Here is a 17484-nt window from a genome sequence, read left to right as displayed (position 1 = left end):
CGGGCAGCCTGCCACCGTCACATGCCAGGCAGTAGTGTGTCCAACCCACCAGCTCCCCTGGGGCACAAGAGAAAGCTGATGCCCACGGTGTCCCCAGAGCCAGCTGCCACTTCTCTGGGGGCCACCGTAGCTCCTGACCTGCTGTCCGCAAATAACCCCAGGCCAGGAAAGGCGAAAGGCGCCTTGAGCTCCATGGCCCCTGTCCAGGCCTGTGGCTCCAGGTAGGGGCCCAGCTGGTGGCTGCCTTCCCCCCTTTCTCCCCTCTGCCCCGGGAACCTGAGACGAAGCAGCGGCCTCGGCGTCCGTCAGTCTGTTGGCTGCTGGTCCCTGAGGACGGAAGCAGAGGTCTCTGGGAGGGGACCAGGGCCTCGGTCAAGCCCCCAGGACTGGCTCCTGGGCCCCAGATAAGTGTACACGCAGTAGGTTCCTTTCTTGTTGAAGATCCGGAGCACTGAGACCTTGCTTTCCTCTGTCATCTGGTGGGGACAAGGGGACAAGGAGCGAACTGAGGCTGTGGGAGTGATATGAGGTGGCCTGGTGCCGGGGTGGGGTGGGGTACTCGGTTTGCTAAAGGTGGCAGGTTGGTGGCTCCTTGGTTTGGAAAGGAGAGAGTGAGTGAGTGAGAGAGAGCGAGCGAGAGAGGGAGTGTGTGCGTGTGCGTTTGCGTGTGCGTGTGTGTGTGTGTGTGTGTGTGTGTGTGTGTGTGTGTGTGTGTGTGTTTGGGGCTGGCAGGCAGGTACTGGTGGTTTTGAGCACTCCCTCAGGTGCCCAGGGCTGTCTGATTCAGCCCAGGTGACCTCAGCGCTGGGGCATGGGAGTGACGCAGGGGGCGGAGCTGCAGCTCCTCGCCTGCCTCCCGCCCCACCCCGCCCCGCCAGGAGTGACGGTGGGTGGAGGGGCTGCCTCTGCTCAGCACGGGTGTCCTGAGTGTCCGGGCACAGGCCAGGGAGCTGTGCTCCTTCCAGAGTGGGCTCTGAGGGCAAGCTCGTGTCCTTTCCCCCAAAGACTGGTCTCCCTGGGGACATGGCCACCTCTTCCCCCTCAGCCTGGGCCCCAGGGCAGGTCCCAGGTGTCGCCCCACCCTCCCTGGCTCCACCCTGTCAGAGCAGCCTGAGGGGCCTCAGAGGAGGGCTGTCCCCAGGGAAGGCGCAGAGGCCCAATCCCCCTCCCACTCTGACAGGCTCCTCTCTTGTCTTGCAGACTGTGCTCTGTCCACCGCACCTCCTGCATGTCCTGCTGCCCTGAGCTGTCCCGAGCTAGGTGACAGCCTGTCACGCTGCCACCATGAACGAGGTGTCTGTCATCAAAGAAGGCTGGCTCCACAAGCGCGGTAAGGGGCTGCTTTTGCCCACAGGATTGCGTGTCTCCCCTTTGCGCCCTGGCTCTCCTGGCAGCTGTGCCCTGAGAGGCAGAGGTACAGGGTCTTTACCACCTGAGGAGCCAGCATTCCAAGCCCTGCCTGCCTCCCTCCCTGCCCCTGGCCAGTAGCTCCTTACCAGCCCATTTCATGGGATCTTTGAAAGTAGTCTGGACAGAGGGACTGTGGCTGTGCCTGGACCTGAGCCTCCAGGCCTAGCTGGACCTCCTGCATGAGCCGCCAGGCCACGCCTCAAGTTCTGCCTCTGCATTAGTGATCCTGTTTGTAGCCCCATTTTATAAATGAAGAAACTGAGGCTCAGAGAGGGTCAGTCACTTAACTGAAGTAGCACAGTGAGGTGATATTCAGCATTTATTCATTCAGCAAATACTCACGGAGTGTGTGGTATGCTGGGCTGGCCGCCCCAGGCTCCGAGGACGCTGTGGTGCCCTCGTGGAGTTTGCAATCCGTTGGGGGGTGGGGACAGACAGTAAACAGATAGACAGACATCATGTCAGGCGGCAAGTGCCGTTGTGAAAAATAGGAGCTGTGAGGGAGAACGGACTGGAGAAAGATGGGGTTCAGTGGAAGCGGCTCTGAGGAGGGGACAGTGAACAGAGGCCTGGAGGAGGTGAGGGAGTGAGCCACACGGATAGACAGGCAAGGGCGTTGCAGGGAATGAGACAGCAAGGACAAAGGTGGGACTGTGTCTGGACCGGAGAGGTGACCAGTGTGGCTGGCGCAGAGCGAGCGAGGGCGAGCTGGAGGAGGTGGGCAGAGCGGTGATGCAGCATCAGGCCGTCCGCCCTCGACCCCATGGAAAGGGCTCTAACTCTCCAGGCGTTCAGAAGCCCAGGATGTTGTGAGCCGGCGCGTGACCCGGTCTGCTTGTGCTGGTGGGCAGCTGAGAAATGCGGTCATTTACAGGGAAGAGACTAAGAGACTAGACCCTTAGGCCCCAGGCCCCTGCCCCAGAACCAGCACACTTAACGCCCACGCTGCCGTGTGCAGCGGCAGCTAGGAAGAGGCACGTGCTGGGAGTCAGCTTGTCCAGGCGCCCAGGAGCGAAGGAGGCAGACTGTCCTGGCTTCCGCAGACCTTCCCCTGCGGAGGGGGACGCCAGGCCTGGGGGTAGCCGCTCTGTGCGCTTTCATTCACTCAGCAGACATCTGTTGAGCAGCTCCTGTGTTCCAGGCACTGTTCTAGGTGCTGGAGACACAGCAGTGAACCAGATGAGCCAAAAGTCCCCATCCTTTTGTTGATGTCTAACATTGCGGGGGAGAGCCCATGGCACCTGAGTAGACAGGTGTGAGCAGGAGGAGGGGTGTGAGGGGGGCTGTCCCAAATGGGGTGGTCAGTGAGGATCTCACTGAGAAGGGGGGTTTGAATAAAGATCTGAAGGGATGCGGGGGAGTGAGCCCCACAGTTAACTGGGGCAAGGGCGAAGGGGACAGCCCATGAGTCCACAGAGGGGAGTGGGCCAGGCATGTTTAAAGGGGGCGAGGAGGCTGGTGGGGCTGGCCCTGTAGAAACTGGGAGACGTGCCCGCCCATCCTGCCCTGTCCCAGCCCGCAGACATGGAGCAGTGATGAGGGACGGAGGTGGCTCCCCAGGCCAGGCCTCCCCCCATCACACTGAGCGGGGAGAGTCCTTTCCTGCTGCCCTTTCCAGGCAGGGTGGTACTCAGGACACCTTGGCCTACCCACCCGATTGGGCCCTGAGTGTGGGGCTGCTGACGGAGCTTTCTGAACCTTGGCAGGCGTCAGCCCTGGCTCTGCCACCTCCTCTCAGTGTGACTGGGTAAGCTGTGTCATCTCTCTGAACCTTGGTTTCACATCTGTAAAGTGGGTCAACAACCCAGGCCTCTGAGATTGTCAGCTTCATGAGGGCAGGGATTTTATCTGGCTTGTTCACTGAGATGTCCCCAGTGCCCTAGAAAAGTGCTTGGCATGCAGTAGGCACTCGGTAACTGTTGAATGAGCGTTTGGGATTGTGTGTGTGGATAGTGCGAGTGTGTTAGGGTGTGCCAGGGTCTCAGGCTCCTGAGTTTCCGTGGCCCGTGGCTCGCTAGGCTGGGTTGGCAGAGCCCTGAGGGTGGCCCGAGAACTGTGGCCGGGGCAGGGCTTTGTCTCTGGCATCAATGCTGATGGCATTAAGTGGATCTCAGCCCCTCCTAGACCTTCAGTGTCTCCACTTACCTGCATGGACCCAGACAAGCTGCTGAGATGACCACCTGCCTTGGGTTTGTACCATAGCTACACACATGCGTGAGTGTCACTCCTGGGTCTCTCCAGTGCCTGTCCTTCTGAGCAGCAGCTGGCAGAGGTGGGTAAGGCAAAGTGGGCCCTGCAGCTGTTTGGACACCCCCGCTACCCCACCCCACCCCACCCCTGGTGGTTGACATAACAGCAGCTCCGGCTTACTGTGTGCCCACTCTGCCAGGCCTGGGGCTCTGCTCTAGGCAGACCCAGTTTTGTTGCATTTCCATTACTGCCCCATCAGGTGGGCACCGTCTCGCAGACTAGGAAGCTGAAGCTCGGCAGGGAGACTGACTCGCTTGAGGTCTCGGCAAGGAGGTGGTGGTGCTGAGGTTCAGGCTCCAGCTCCTGAGACAGCTCCTGGCTCACATGCTGCCTCTTGCTCAGCAAGGTCCACTCAAGGAATGGGTCCCTTATTCCATGTGCGGGTGTCCTTTCTGACACAGCCTCAGCATACTCTCTCCCAGGCCCCACCAGGCCAGGCCCCGTCGGCCAATTTAGAGGCAGACGGCGTAGTGGTCAAGAACGTGGACTCTGGACAGAGCAAACCTGGGTTCCAATCCCAGCTCTCCCGGTCAACAACTGTGAGCCTCAGGCAGGTAATGAAACCTCTTTGTGCCTCAGTTTCCTCACTTGTAAAATGGGATTGTTGTGAGGATATTTTTCCTTCGAGGTTTCTTTTTTTTCTTAGCTTGTTATCGATACATAAAGCACCACAGGTAAGTGCCTGGATTATAAGCTTACCCCCAAACCTGTGTCCAGGGCAGGAAATAGAGTCAGTCAGTCCCCAGAAGCCCCTGTGCCTCTCCCAAGCAGTAACCACTCTCCCAACCTCCAATAGAGTAGATGAATTTTTCTGGTTTTGTTTTTCTTTCTAAAATTGAGGTAAAATTTACATAACACTGAATTAACTGTTTTCAAGTGCACAATTCAGTGGCCTTTAGTACATTCACAGTGTTGTGTAACCACTACCTCTGTCTAGTTCCCAAACATTTTCATCTGCCTGAAAGAAAGCCCTGTACTTGTTAAGTAGTCAGTTCTCATTCCCCCTCCTCCCAGCCCCTGGCAGCCATCAATTTGTTTTCCGTTTTTATGGATTTACTTATTTTGGACATTTCATATAAATGAATCATACAATATGTGGCCACAAAAGTCTGGTTTCTTTCACTTAGCATAACTTTTTTTAAAAAATAAATTTATTTATTTTTTTATTTTTGGCCGTATTGGGTCTTCGCTGCTGCTCACGGGCTTTCTTGATTTGTGGCGAGCGGGGGCTACTCTTCGTTGCGGTGAGCGGGCTTCTCATTGCTGTGGCTTCTCTTGTTGTGGAGCACGGGCTCTAGGCGCGCGGGCTTCAGTAGTTGTGGCACGCGAGCTCAGTAGTTGTGGCTCGCGGGCTCTAGAGCGCAGGCTCAGTAGTTGTGGCGCACGGGCTTAGTTGCTCCGTGGCATGTGGGATCTTCCCGGACCAGGGCTCGAACCTGTGTCCCCTGCATTGGCAGGCAGAGTCTTAACCACTGCGCCACCAGGAAAGCCCCCAGTATAATGTTTTTGAAGTTCATCCATGCTGTAGCACGTATCACTACTTCATTCCTTTTTTTTTTTTCTTTTTAAATTTATTTATTTATTTTTGGCTGTGTTGGGTCTTTGTTGCTGCTCCCGGGCTTTCTCTAGTTGCGGTGAGCGGGGGCTACTCTTTGTTGCAGTGCGCGGGATTCTCATTGCGGTGGCTTCTCTTGTTGGGGAGCACGGGCTCTAGGCGCGCGGGCTTCAGTAGTTGTGGCATGAGGTCTCGGTAGTTGTGGCTCGCAGGCTCTAGAGCGCAGGCTCAGTAGTCGTGGCGCATGGGCTTAGTTGCTCCATGGCATGTGAGATCTTCCTGGACCAGGGCTCGAACCCGTGTCCCCTGCATTGGCAGGCGGATTCTTAACCACTGCGCCACCAGGGAAGCCCCTTCATTCCCTTTTATAGCCAAACAATATTCCATTGTATGAATATACCACATTTTCTTTATCCGTATGTCTGTTGATGGACATCTAAGGTATTTCTGCCTTTTGGCTGTTGTGAATAGTGCTGCTATGAACATTTGTATACAAGGATTTGAGTACTTGTTTTCAGTTTTGGGGGGGTATACACCTAGGAGTGGAATTGCGGGACGTATATATCTATTAGATTATTTATAATCTATTAAATATAGTTAGATAATGTGGGTAAGAAATGTATAAAACCTGGGTCATACATTCTGTATGTGTAATGTACAGTGTATTCTGTATTTAACTTTTTTTTTTTTTTTTTTTGTGGTACGCGGGCCTCTCACTGTTGTGGCCTCTCCCGTTGCGGAGCACAGGCTCCGGACGCGCAGGCTCAGCGGCCATGGCTCACGGGCCCAGCCGCTCTGCGGCACGTGGGATCTTCCCAGACCGGGGCACAAACCCGTGTCCCCTGCATCGGCAGGCGGACTCTTAACCACTGCGCCACCAGGGAAGCCCTGTATTTAACTTTTTGAGGAAGCGCCAAGCTTCCACAGGGTTGCACCACTTTACATTCCCACCAGCAGTGCACAGGGTTTCCATTTCTCCACATCCTCACCCACACCTGTTCTTTTTCTTTTAGTTTTTTGTTTTTTTTAAATAAAAGCCATCCTGGTGGGTATTAAGTGGTATCTCGTTTTGATTTGCATTTCCCTAATGACTGATGATGTTGAGCATCTTTTTATGTGCTTGTTGACCATTTGTATATCTTCGGTGAGATGTCTGTTTAAGTCCTTCACCCTTTTTTTTCTTTTAAGATTTGGATAAATTATTTTTATTTTTATGCCTATTCATATCTTGTTGTATTGATTATGTTATGTATGTATTTTAAGATTTTAACTCTTCAAAAGTGTCAATACTGATTTTTGGCATATAGTTCATAGTTTTATACAATCAAGTCTATCAAGTTTTTTTGCTCTTTAATTTTTTTTTTTACATCTTTATTGGAGTATAACCATTTTACAATGTTGTGTTAATTTCTGCTGTAAAACAAAGTGAATCAGCTATATGTATACATATATCCCCATATCCCCTCCCTCTTGCGTCTCCCTCCCACCCTCCCTATCCCACCCCTCTAGGTGGACACAAAGCACTGAGCTGATCTCCCTGTGCTATGCGGCTGCTTCCTACTAGCTATCTATTTTACATTTCGTAGTGTATATATGTCAATGCTACTCTCTCACTTCATCCCAGCTTACCCTTCCCCCCCCTTCACCCATTTTTTAATCAGACTGTGTTTTTATTGCTTAGTTGTAAGAGTTCTTTATATATTCTGGATACTAGATTCTTATCAGGTATATGATTTGCAAATATTTTCACCCATTCTGTTTGGTTGTCTTTTTATTTTCTTGATAGCATCCTTTGCACAAAAGTTTTTTATTTCAGTGAGTCCACTTGATCTATTTTTTCCTTTGTTGTCATATCTAAGAATCTGTTGCCAAGTCCAGTGTCACGAAGATTTACCCCAGTGTAGTTTTCTAAGAGTTTTATAGTTTTAGCTCTTATATTTAGGTAGATCCACTGTGAGTTAATTTTTTTATGTGGTATAGGGTTCCAACTCTGTTCTTTTGCATATGGGTATCCAGTTGTCCCCGCATCATTTGTTGAAGAGACTGGTCTTCCCCCCTGGAATGGTCTTGGTATTGTTGTTGAAAATCAGTTGCCCGTAAGTGTGTAGGTTTATTTTTTGACTCACAGTTCTACTCCATTGGTCTATATGTTTATCTTTATACCACACTGATTTGATTATTGTTGCTTTGTAGTAAGTTTTGAAATCAGGAAGTATGAGTCCTTTTACTTTGTTCTTCTTTTTTTTTTTTTTTTTGTGATACGCAGGCCTCTCACTGTTGTGGCCTCTCCCGTTGCGGAGCACAGGCTCCGGATGCACAGGCTCAGTGGCCATGGCTCATGGGCCCAGCCGCTCCGCGGCACGCGGGATCCTCCCAGACTGGGGAACGAACCCGCGTCCCCTGCATTGGCAGGCGGACTCCCAACCACTGCACCACCAGGGAAGCCTTGTTCTTCTTTTTCAACATTGCTTTGGCTGTTTGGAACCCCTTGCCACATGAATTTGAATTCCATGTAAATTTGAGGGTTGACTCTTCCTCAACAGCAAAAAAGGCTATTGGAATTTTGACAGGGAATGTGTTGAATCTGTAGATGGCTTTGGATAGTGTTGTAATCTTAATATCAGGTCTTCCAATCCATGAACACAGGATCTTTGAATTTATTTAGGTCTTTAATTTCTTTCAGCAGTGTTTGTAGTTTTCAGCGTATAAATCTTTGCCTCCTTGTGCTGTTGTAAATGGAATTGTTTTCTTAATTTCCTTTTTGGATTATTCATTGCTGGTGTATAGAAACAGTTTGTTTCTGTGTGTTGCTTTGGCTGAATTTGTTAGCTCTAGTAATTGTTTTGTGGATTATTTGTGATTTTCTGTATATAAGATCATGTTATCTGCAAATGAGATACCTTTACTTATTCCTTTTCAAGTTGGATACTTTTTATCTTTTTCTTTTTCTCTGGTTAGAACTTCCATTACAGTGTTTCATAGCAGTGGTGAAAGTGGACATCTTTGTCTTGTTCCTGATCTTAGGGGAAAGTTTTCATCCTTTCATCATTGAGTATGTTGTTAACTTGTGGGTTTTTCACAGATGTCCTTTATCCTGTGGAAGAAATTCCCTTCTCTTCCTAGCTTACTGAGTATTTTTATCATGAAAGAGCGTTGGATTTTGTCAGATGCCTTTTCTGTGTCAATCTGGATGACCTTGTGTTTTTTACCCTTCATGATATATACTGCATTGATTGATTTTCATGTATTTGAACCACCCTGGCAGTCCTGGGATAAAACCCACTTGGTCATGGTATATAGTCCTTTTATTGTGCTGTTGAATTTGGGGTTTTGCTAGTTTCTGAACCTTACATACATGGAATCATTTAGTATCTACATTTGAAAGAATTTAACAAGTTAAAACCTATAAGATACTTAGGACAGTGCTTGGCAGGCACAAAGTACCGCTGTATAGTACTATCTGATCATCATCATTAATTGATGGATATCCTCATAAGAGGAAACAAAGACATAGAGAAGTGAGGTGACTTACTGGAGCGCACCTGCCATGCTGCCTCTCCACGTGCTATGTGAGTGAAGGGCCTGGCACACTCTTTGCTTGCCCAGTGGACTGATGATAAAGAGTATTTATTGATTTATTGGTGTGCTGGGCCCTAGCTAGGCTGGGTGCTTTATGTTTGCTTTATATTTGAAATCTCATTTTTTTTTTAGCAACTTGAGATATAATTCACATACCATACAATTCAGCCATTTAAAGTGTACAGTTCAGTGGCTTTCAGGGTATTTAGAGTTGTGCGTGCATCACCACAGTCGATTTCAGAACATTCTCACTACCCTGAAAAGGACTCCCCCTTGGCCATCACCCTCCAATCTCCCCCCAGACTCGCCCCCTCCTCAGCCATAGGCAACCGCTGATCAACTTTTCAGATCTGTAAGTTTCCCTATTCTGGACATTTTATGTAAATGAAATCATATAATTTGTGATCCTTCGTGACAGGCTTCTTTCACTTAGCATAAGGTATGATTCATCAACCTTGTAGCATGTATTAATACTTCATTTCCTTTTTTTTTTTTTTTCTTTTGGCCGCATTGCACGACATGAGGGATCTTAGTTCCCCAATCAGGGATCGAACCCGTGCTCCCTGTACTGGAAGTACGGAGTGCTAACCACTGGACCAACAGGGAATTCCCAATATTTCATTTTTTTTATGACTAATATTAATATTCCATCATACGGATATGTCATGTTTTGTTTATCCATTCATTAGTTGATGAACTTTTGAGTTTCCACTCTTTGTTTTTTTTAAGATTTATTATTTATTTATTTATTTATTTAATTTATTATTATTGGCTGCATCGGGTCTTAGCTGCAACTGCAGCACACCGGATCTTCGTTGAGGCATGTGGGATCTTTCGTTGAGGCATGTGGGATCTTTTGTTGCAGCACATGGGCTTTTGCGATGCGGTGCTGGGCTTCTCTCTAGTTGTGGCGTGCGGGTTTTCTCTTCTCTAGTTGTGGTGCATGGGCTCCAGGGCGCGTGGGCTCTGTAGTTTGCGACACGCAGCCTCTCTAGTTGAGACGCTCGAGCTCAGTAGTGTGGCATGTGGGATCTTAGTTCCCCAACCAGGGATCGAGCCCGCGTCCCCTGCATTATAAGGTGGATTCTTTACCACTGGACCACCAGGCAAGTCCCTCCACCCTTTACTATAATGAATAATGTTGCTGTGGACATCTATGTTTTTTGTGTGGATGTATGTTTCACCGTCTTATTTTAGTCCTTAGCAGCCCTCTGAGGAGTGGGTCCTTCTAGTGTGCACCTGTGTGTATGTGTGTACAGGGTGCCTGGATATTCATGGTTAGAAAAAATGGAAGGGGTCAAGGAGCATTTGGAGGGCACAGCAACAGTTATACCCCGCCTGGCACAGTGTTTTGACATTTGATCCACCTGCACAGCTGTACTGGTGAATACCCGCCCATGGGATTTGGCCTTACAGGGCCACAGGGCATGTGTGTTTGGAAGCCTGGGCCTCCCCTGGGACTGGGCCACGCGCTGGCAAGGATGGCTCACTGCTGGACACACGCTGAGGCAGCTGGTGCCCTGAGGCGCTGCAGCAGGCGCCTTCCTGCCAGGCATGACCTCTGGACCACTGGGCCCAGCCCAGTGCCCAGCCTGCACTAGCAGGGGCCACCTCGAGGGTTTCTCCAGGAGAAGCACCCTCCTGCCCACCCTCTTGTCCATCCTCCTCCCAGTGTGGTGCCCCTTGTGAGGCACTGCCACACTGGGCTGGCTGCCCTGACCTCTCTCCCTCCCGCCCTGCCTTTGTACAGGTGAATACATCAAGACCTGGCGGCCCCGGTACTTCCTGCTGAAGAGCGACGGCTCCTTCATTGGATATAAGGAGCGGCCCGAGGCCCCCGACCAGACCCTGCCCCCCTTAAACAACTTCTCTGTTGCAGGTGCGTCTCAGGGGCTCAGAGAACGGCTGGCAGGTGTTGGGGACACGTGGGGCTTGATCATTCTTGGGCTGTGGGCCTGTCTGGGGCCTCTTTGCCCTCAGATCTATTTCGCACCCTTTCCCTGCTCCACCGCTGTGTTACTGGGCCTGGGGGGTGTATTGGTCAGCAGTGGAGAGCGGGAAGCAGAGAGAAGCTGGGGCATTTTCCGGCCTTCTGTCCCCTCTGTGGTACCCGAAGTGGTGCCTTCCTGCCAGACACTGACCAGTGAAAGCTTGGCCGGTGCAAAGCCCTTGCCTGGGCCTCACAGAACCTGCCCCCAGCCCGCTGCCACCTTCCTTCCCCGCTGACCTGATTGGTCACCACATCCTTGTCCCACCTCCTCAGAACATTTCAAAGATACTCACCTCCACCGCCACCTCGTAGCCCAGACCACTGTCCCCTCCCCGCTAGCTCCCTGCTCTAGCCTCTTCCCCAGCCTCGCCTCTTGAGGCCACCCCACCTGGTCGCTCTGCAATCCAGCCCCCACACCCCTCTCTGTCCTGCTTAAAGCCTTGTCCTGGTGGCTTTCCTGTGTGCTCGTGACCCCCACGTGGCTGTCCCCAGCCCTGCCTTCCCTCCTGAGCTCTCCCCACCTGCGCCAAGGAGCTTCCTGCATGTTTCTCCCTGGGATGCCCACCGTGGGATACCCAACGTGGGATACCCAACGTGTCCCAAACTGGCCTTTGGGTCTCCTCTCCCTCCCCAACCTTCTGCTCCCCATCTCCTTCTCTGGGAGGGCCCTGTTGCCCCTTCATCCGCAGGCCAGAGGCCAGGGTGTCATCCCAGATGCCTCTCTGTACCTCCTCTGTGGCCCATCTACCTGTCTTTCCCTCCCCTCCCCTGCCGCACTCCCGTGTAGCCCCGGCCTCCTGGGCTCCCGGCCTCCATTCTCTCTCGCCCTCTGCACGGCAGCCAGAGGGATCCGTCTAAATCTGTTCATGTCCCTTCCCTATTTAAAGCCTTCCATGGCTGCCTGCTGCCCTCAAGACAAAGTCCAGATTCCTCGCCATGCCCCCTGCGCCCCGCAGGCTGGCCTCTGCTCACCTCTCCAGCCTGTCTCTCACTTCTCCCCGCCTCACACGGAATTTGCTCTTCCCTAAGTAAGCTGGGCCCTCTCTCACCTCTAGGCTTCTGTATACGGCGCACCCTTCTGCCTTCAGAGCTCAGTGCAGAGATGCCCCTTCCTCAGGGAAAGCCTCCTGAGCCCCTGGGCTGGGTTGGCTGCCTCTTAGGCTCCCCACCCTGGTCACAGCCCCGACCACTGGGCCATCACTGGAAGGGCTGTCTCCCTTCCACATACGCACACTGGGCCTTGAGCCCTGCGGGGCAAGGCCAGGGCTGTCTCGGTCACTAAAGTGTCATGGGGCTGGCACACAGGAGGTGGCTTGGGGAATGTGGGGTGCAGACTGGCAGGGCTGTCCCTTTACCCTCCCTGCTCACATCCCTCTTCTGCAGAATGCCAGCTGATGAAGACCGAGAGACCGCGGCCCAACACCTTCGTCATACGCTGCCTGCAGTGGACCACAGTCATCGAGAGGACCTTCCATGTAGACTCCCCGGATGAGAGGCAAGTCTGGGCCTCTGTGTGGCAGCCCTTCGAGAGCGGCCAGGCTCTGCGTGAGGAGAAGGGGTGCAGATGGATAGATCGCCCTGAGCCCCTCCTTAGGAGTTTCCCATCTCAGCCCTTTTGCCAGCTAGGACGTGCAGGGCTTCTCAGCCCACAGACTCCCGTCCACACCGCCCCGTGTCCTCAGACTGGGGGCTGCATTGGAATCGCGGGGGGGCTTGTTAACAGTGAGGCGCTCTGGGCCACTTCGGGGCCTCTGATTGTCTAGAGATCTGCAGAGGGTCAGGGAGCTGCATTTTTAATGAGCATCTCCATTAATTTCGAGGCAGGTGGTCTAGAAACTCAGGTCTTTAAAAGATCAATTTGATAATCAGAAGAGATACAGATTCACCTAGTTGAGAAATCAAACAGCAGAAGGAGGTGTCTAGTGAAAGCTTCGCTCTCACTGTAGCCCCGTAACACCCCACCATCCCCGACCCGCAAGTTAACCGCTGTTCTTACGTATCCTGCAAGAGCTCCCTCACCGTGAACGCAGACAAGCTCACTCAGATAGGACTCCGGTGCCCTGCTCCCCTTGTTTTTTCTTTTTACACAGAAGGTGGCATTGTACCCAAACTGTTCTGAACTTGCTTTTTATTTAATGTATGTTGGGGACACTCTCTACTTCAGTATATATAGAGTTGCTGCTGCTGCATTTGTTTTTTAACAGCTGCACGTCTGTGTCCCCGAGTTTGTTTAGCAGTCCTTTATTCATGGTGACTGGGGTTGCTCAGCCTTTTGGGCTCATTAGAATAATGAGATAATTAGAATTAGATAAGCAGTACCTTGTGCTTATCTTGTTCGACATACTTATAGTTAAATCTGTAAGATGAATTCTTAGATGTGGGATTGCTGGGTCACGGGGGAATATGCATTTGTAATTTTGAGAAATGCTTCTTTTAGGCCATGTCTAAGAGTGTCCTCACAGCCTTGTGTTTTCAAACGCTTGGATTTTTACCAAACGTTTGGTGAGTTTGAGTGTCCTTTCGTGTTCAGGGGCCATGTGAGTTTCCCTTTCTGAACTGTCTGTTCATATCCTTTGTCTGTTTTTCTTTTGGGTACTTGGTCTTTTGCTTATTCATTTCTGAAAGCTCTTTATAAGAGCGCTTAGATCTTTGTAATGAGTGGCAAATATTTTTCCCTCACTTTGGCCCTTTGGCTTCACTTTGAGAAATATTCCTTTAGCTTGTCTGTGGGGTGAGGATTCAGCTGATCCTCTGGAGAAACCTACAACAGTGCCGTCCAAGAGGAGTCTCTGCCATGATAAAAATGTTCAACAGCTGTGGTGTCCAAGAGGGTAGCCACGACTCACATGTGCCTGTTGAGCATTTGAAATGTGAAATGTGGCTAATGAGACTGAAAATGGAATTTTGTATTTTATTTAATTATCTTAAATTTTTAAATAGCCCCATATGGCTAGTGGACAGTGCATTTCTAGAGCATACACAAAACAGTATCATAAGACATATTACTGTAATCTATACTGTAATTGTCATTGCAAAGCTTCCCAAGATTAAAGATATACCTGCCCCACCATGGGGAACAGGGTGACCATCGCAGGCCCGCTGAGGTGTTACTCAGATGAAAACTGGGCACAGAAACATGGACTGCCAGTAAAAGCAAATTGAGACCGGCAGGTGCATAGGGTCTAGGTGTTGGGCTGAGTTTTGAGGAATGGGTAGGAGTTGGCCATGGAGATAGGAAGAAGAAGGTGGCTTCAGGAAAAGGGACCAGCATGTGAAAAGGCCTGGAGGCGAGGCAGCTTGTCATTCCAGGGACAAGAGGGTTAAGCATCACTAAAGAATCAAGGGCCAGGGGTCTTGGAAGAGGGGAAGTGGAGGCCTTGAAGCTGGCAAGCTCAGCTGGCGCCTGGACTCCAGATGGAGGTCCCCACAGGGCTTGGCAAGCAGTGAATCGATTGGGGTTTGTCACAGGGTTGCTAAAAGATTCAGGGGGATGATAAACAGGAAGCCCTTGACTCAGCAGTACCTGGCACACACTTCGCAAGCCTGGAGAGGGAGCAGTGGGGAGCTGGCAAAACGCTTTAGTAGGCGAGAGACCTGCTGCAGTTTCCATTATAGGAAGATACCATGCTCTTTGGCGTGGGGAAGAATCCCTTTACTAAGACTGTGCGGGCTAGAGAGCCCCCAGCTTCCTCCTTCTCTTCGTACCTGCCACTGCCACTAGAAAGAAATCTGATAGGATTGCTCTGAGACCAAACCCCAGATTGCTGACCTTAACCCCAGGGAAGGTGTGAGCCAGAAACCCAGAAGAGGGAGGCTGCTCTGCTCATGGCTGTCCTCACTGCCCTGCGCAGGCCTGAGCCTGGGGAGGGGTGGGGGCGGGGTGAGGACCGACAGGGGCCACGCTGGTGACCGGTGGCTGCCTGGATGCTGCAGCGGCCTGCTCACTTCCTCACCCAGTCGGCTCTCCCCGGGGCACCTAGAGCGATTCCCCTACTCCCTGCCCCAACTTGTTGTTTCAGGTGGACAGAACAGTTGAAAGAACAGTATCGTAAATGAGCAGCTAGATAGCCTGCACCTAGGTTCAGCAATTCAGCATCTGCCATGTTTGCCTCATCTGGCTGTGTTGCTTTTTTTTTTTTGCGTTACGCGGGCCTCTCACTGTTGTGGCCTCTCCTGTTGCGGAGCACAGGCTCCGGACGCGCAGGCTCAGTGGCCATGGCTCATGGGCCCAGCCGCTCTGCGGCATGTGGGATCCTCCCGGACCGGGGCACGAACCCGTGTCCCCTGCATCGGCAGGTGAACTCTCAACCACTGCGCCACCAGGGAAGCCCCCCGGCTGTGTTTTATGCTGTATCTTGAACTTCTGTTCGTACTTTGTGACACGTTTCTCCTTAATACATCAGCAGGCATCTCCTAAGAATAAGGACTTTCTTCTACAGAATCCTGGTGCCCTTATCGTGCCTGAGATGATCATTGATAATATGTATTTACTAACATCCTCTCTAGATCTGTGCCGTAGTTGAATTTCCCCAGTTGTCCTCAAAATGTTGTTTTTCAGACCAAGATTTGAAAAACCAAGGTACATGTTGTCTCTGGCCTATTTTAATCTAGTTCAGCCTTTGTCTTTCTTCCCCGACCATGACATTAATTTTTTTTTTTGACAAGCCAGACTAGTTGTCTTGTAGGATGTCGCATACTCTGGATGTGTCTTATTTTTGCTTTTTGGCACTGTTTTCTTTGTTCCTCCGTGCCTGTATTTTCCTGTAAACCAGAAATAAGGTCTGAAGCAAGGTTGGCAAACTATTGCCTGGCCTCCTTTTTTTTTTTTTTTAAGTTAATTAATTTATTTTTGGCTGCATTGGGTCTTTGTTGCTGCGCGCGGGCTTCCTCCACTTGTGGTGAGTGGGGGCTACTCTTCGTTGCGGTGTGCTGGCTTCTAATTGCTGTGGCTTCTCTTGTTGTGGAGCATGGGCTCTAGGCGCACGGGCTTCAGTAGTTGTGGCACGTGGGCTCAGGAGTTGTGGCTTGCAGGCTTTAGAGCGCAGGCTCAGTAGTTGTGGCACACGGGCTTAGTTGCTCCACGGCATGTGGGATCTTCCCGGACCAGGGCTCGAACCCATGTCCCCTGCATTGGCAGGTGGATTCTTAACCACTGTGCCACCAGGGAAGTCCCTAGCCTCCTATTTTTATAAATAAAGTTTTATTGGAACATAACACACCCGTTTATTTACCAATTATCTATGACTGCTTTTGCTGTCCTGTGGCAGAATTGAGTAGTGACCAAGCTGTGACAGGGACTGTGTGATCTGCAAGGCCTAAAATATTTATTATTTGGCCCTTTCCAGGAGAAGTTTGCAGACCCTTGGTCTTGGCAGGTACGCTTAATAGTGCATCACATTAGTGTGATCTTTTTAATGTAAATCTTATATTGTAATTTCTCTGTTTAGGACTCTTAGTGGCTTTTAGTTCCACTTGGAGTAAACTCCAAAGTTGATGCTCTACTCTACAAAGTCCTACGTGATCTGGACTCCTCTCCAGAATCATTTCCTACCACCAATTCCCTCAACTTCAGCCACCGTGGTCTCCATGGTGTTGCTTAAACATGCCAAGCACACTTCCTACCTCAGGACCTTCGCACTTGCTGTTTCCTTTGCTTAGAATCCTCTTTCCCCAGATATCATTACAGTTCTCTTTCTAACTTTGTGAGGTCTCTGCTCAAATGCCACCTTCTCAGAGTGTCCTGCTCTGCCTTCCATGACTGTTACCTTTACCCTGCTTTATTTTTCTTCATAGCACCTACCCTACCTGGTGTGACATTTTCTTTTTTTCTTCTTGTTTTTTCGGCCATGCAGTACAGCTTGCGGGATCCTAGTTCCCCAACCAGGGATCGAGCCCGTGCCCTGCAGGGGCCTGCAGTAGAAGCGCAGAGTCCTAACCACTGGACCACCAGGGAATTCCTGACATTTCCCATTTATTTATTTGTGCCGGGAATATAACTAGGTGTTCAGTAAATGTTTGTTGAATGAATAAAAGAATAATTAGAACGAATGCTCTGTTGAGCCAGACCTCACTCTAAGGTCTTTACATGTATTAACTCCTTTATCCTCACAACATGTCTAGGAGGGAGTTCCTCTCCTGCTAAAGAGGCATAGTGATGGTGAAGCTGAGGCACAGAGAGTTACAGAGTAAAAGAAAGAAGATTTGAAGGGCCTGGGTTTTCCCTACCAGGCAGGGCTGGACCTGGGTCAGCCAAGTCAGCCCATCTGAGAGTGTCTGAACAGAGGGAGACCCCAGATGCCCTCCAGCTGTGAACACCCCTCTGGTTCAGAGGAGGGCCCTTGTTAGGGAGAGAGGTCCCCATCTGCCATTAGACCAGCAGTCAGCTGTTATTTCTGAGGCTGTGACGAGGACAGGCCTGTGCACTAAGGACAGCTCGGCCACCTCCAGTTCACCAAGCTTCCCTCCAGGGTGCAGTTCGTTCTGCTCAGCAGGGTAGCCCAGGGCTGGGGCCCAGGGTCTGGAGTCAGACCAGCCACCGTGCCACTTTCGCAGTGGGGCTCAGTTCCCTGGCTGTCGTGAGGGACGAGGAGGACATGGATGTGGACGTGCCTGGCTTGGGCGCCCCATGGAATCGCACTTGTTGGCGCCTTTTTTCTCCTCTGTCTCCTGTGCCACTGGCTCCTTTTGCCTCGGTACTACC

General features: G+C 51.1%; 1 protein-coding gene across 2 annotated transcripts in view; it reads left to right on the top strand.

Annotated features, from left to right (window-relative positions):
- AKT2 (AKT serine/threonine kinase 2) overlaps nucleotides 1–17484 on the top strand; it is a 48798-nt gene that overhangs the window by 18081 nt on the left and 13233 nt on the right. For both annotated transcript variants that reach the window (XM_082862932.1, XM_082862933.1), the window contains exons 2-4: nucleotides 1201–1330; nucleotides 10545–10673; nucleotides 12168–12283. In XM_082862932.1, the coding sequence (XP_082719058.1) occupies nucleotides 1285–1330; nucleotides 10545–10673; nucleotides 12168–12283 (291 nt within the window). In that variant the 5' untranslated portion in view covers nucleotides 1201–1284. The remainder of the gene's footprint in view (nucleotides 1–1200; nucleotides 1331–10544; nucleotides 10674–12167; nucleotides 12284–17484) is intronic.

The sequence above is a fragment of the Leucopleurus acutus genome, assembly GCF_964270905.1.
Source record: "Leucopleurus acutus genome assembly, chromosome: 20".
Classification (NCBI taxonomy): Eukaryota; Metazoa; Chordata; class Mammalia; order Artiodactyla; family Delphinidae; genus Leucopleurus; species Leucopleurus acutus.
This window is presented reverse-complemented; position numbering and strand designations above follow the sequence as displayed.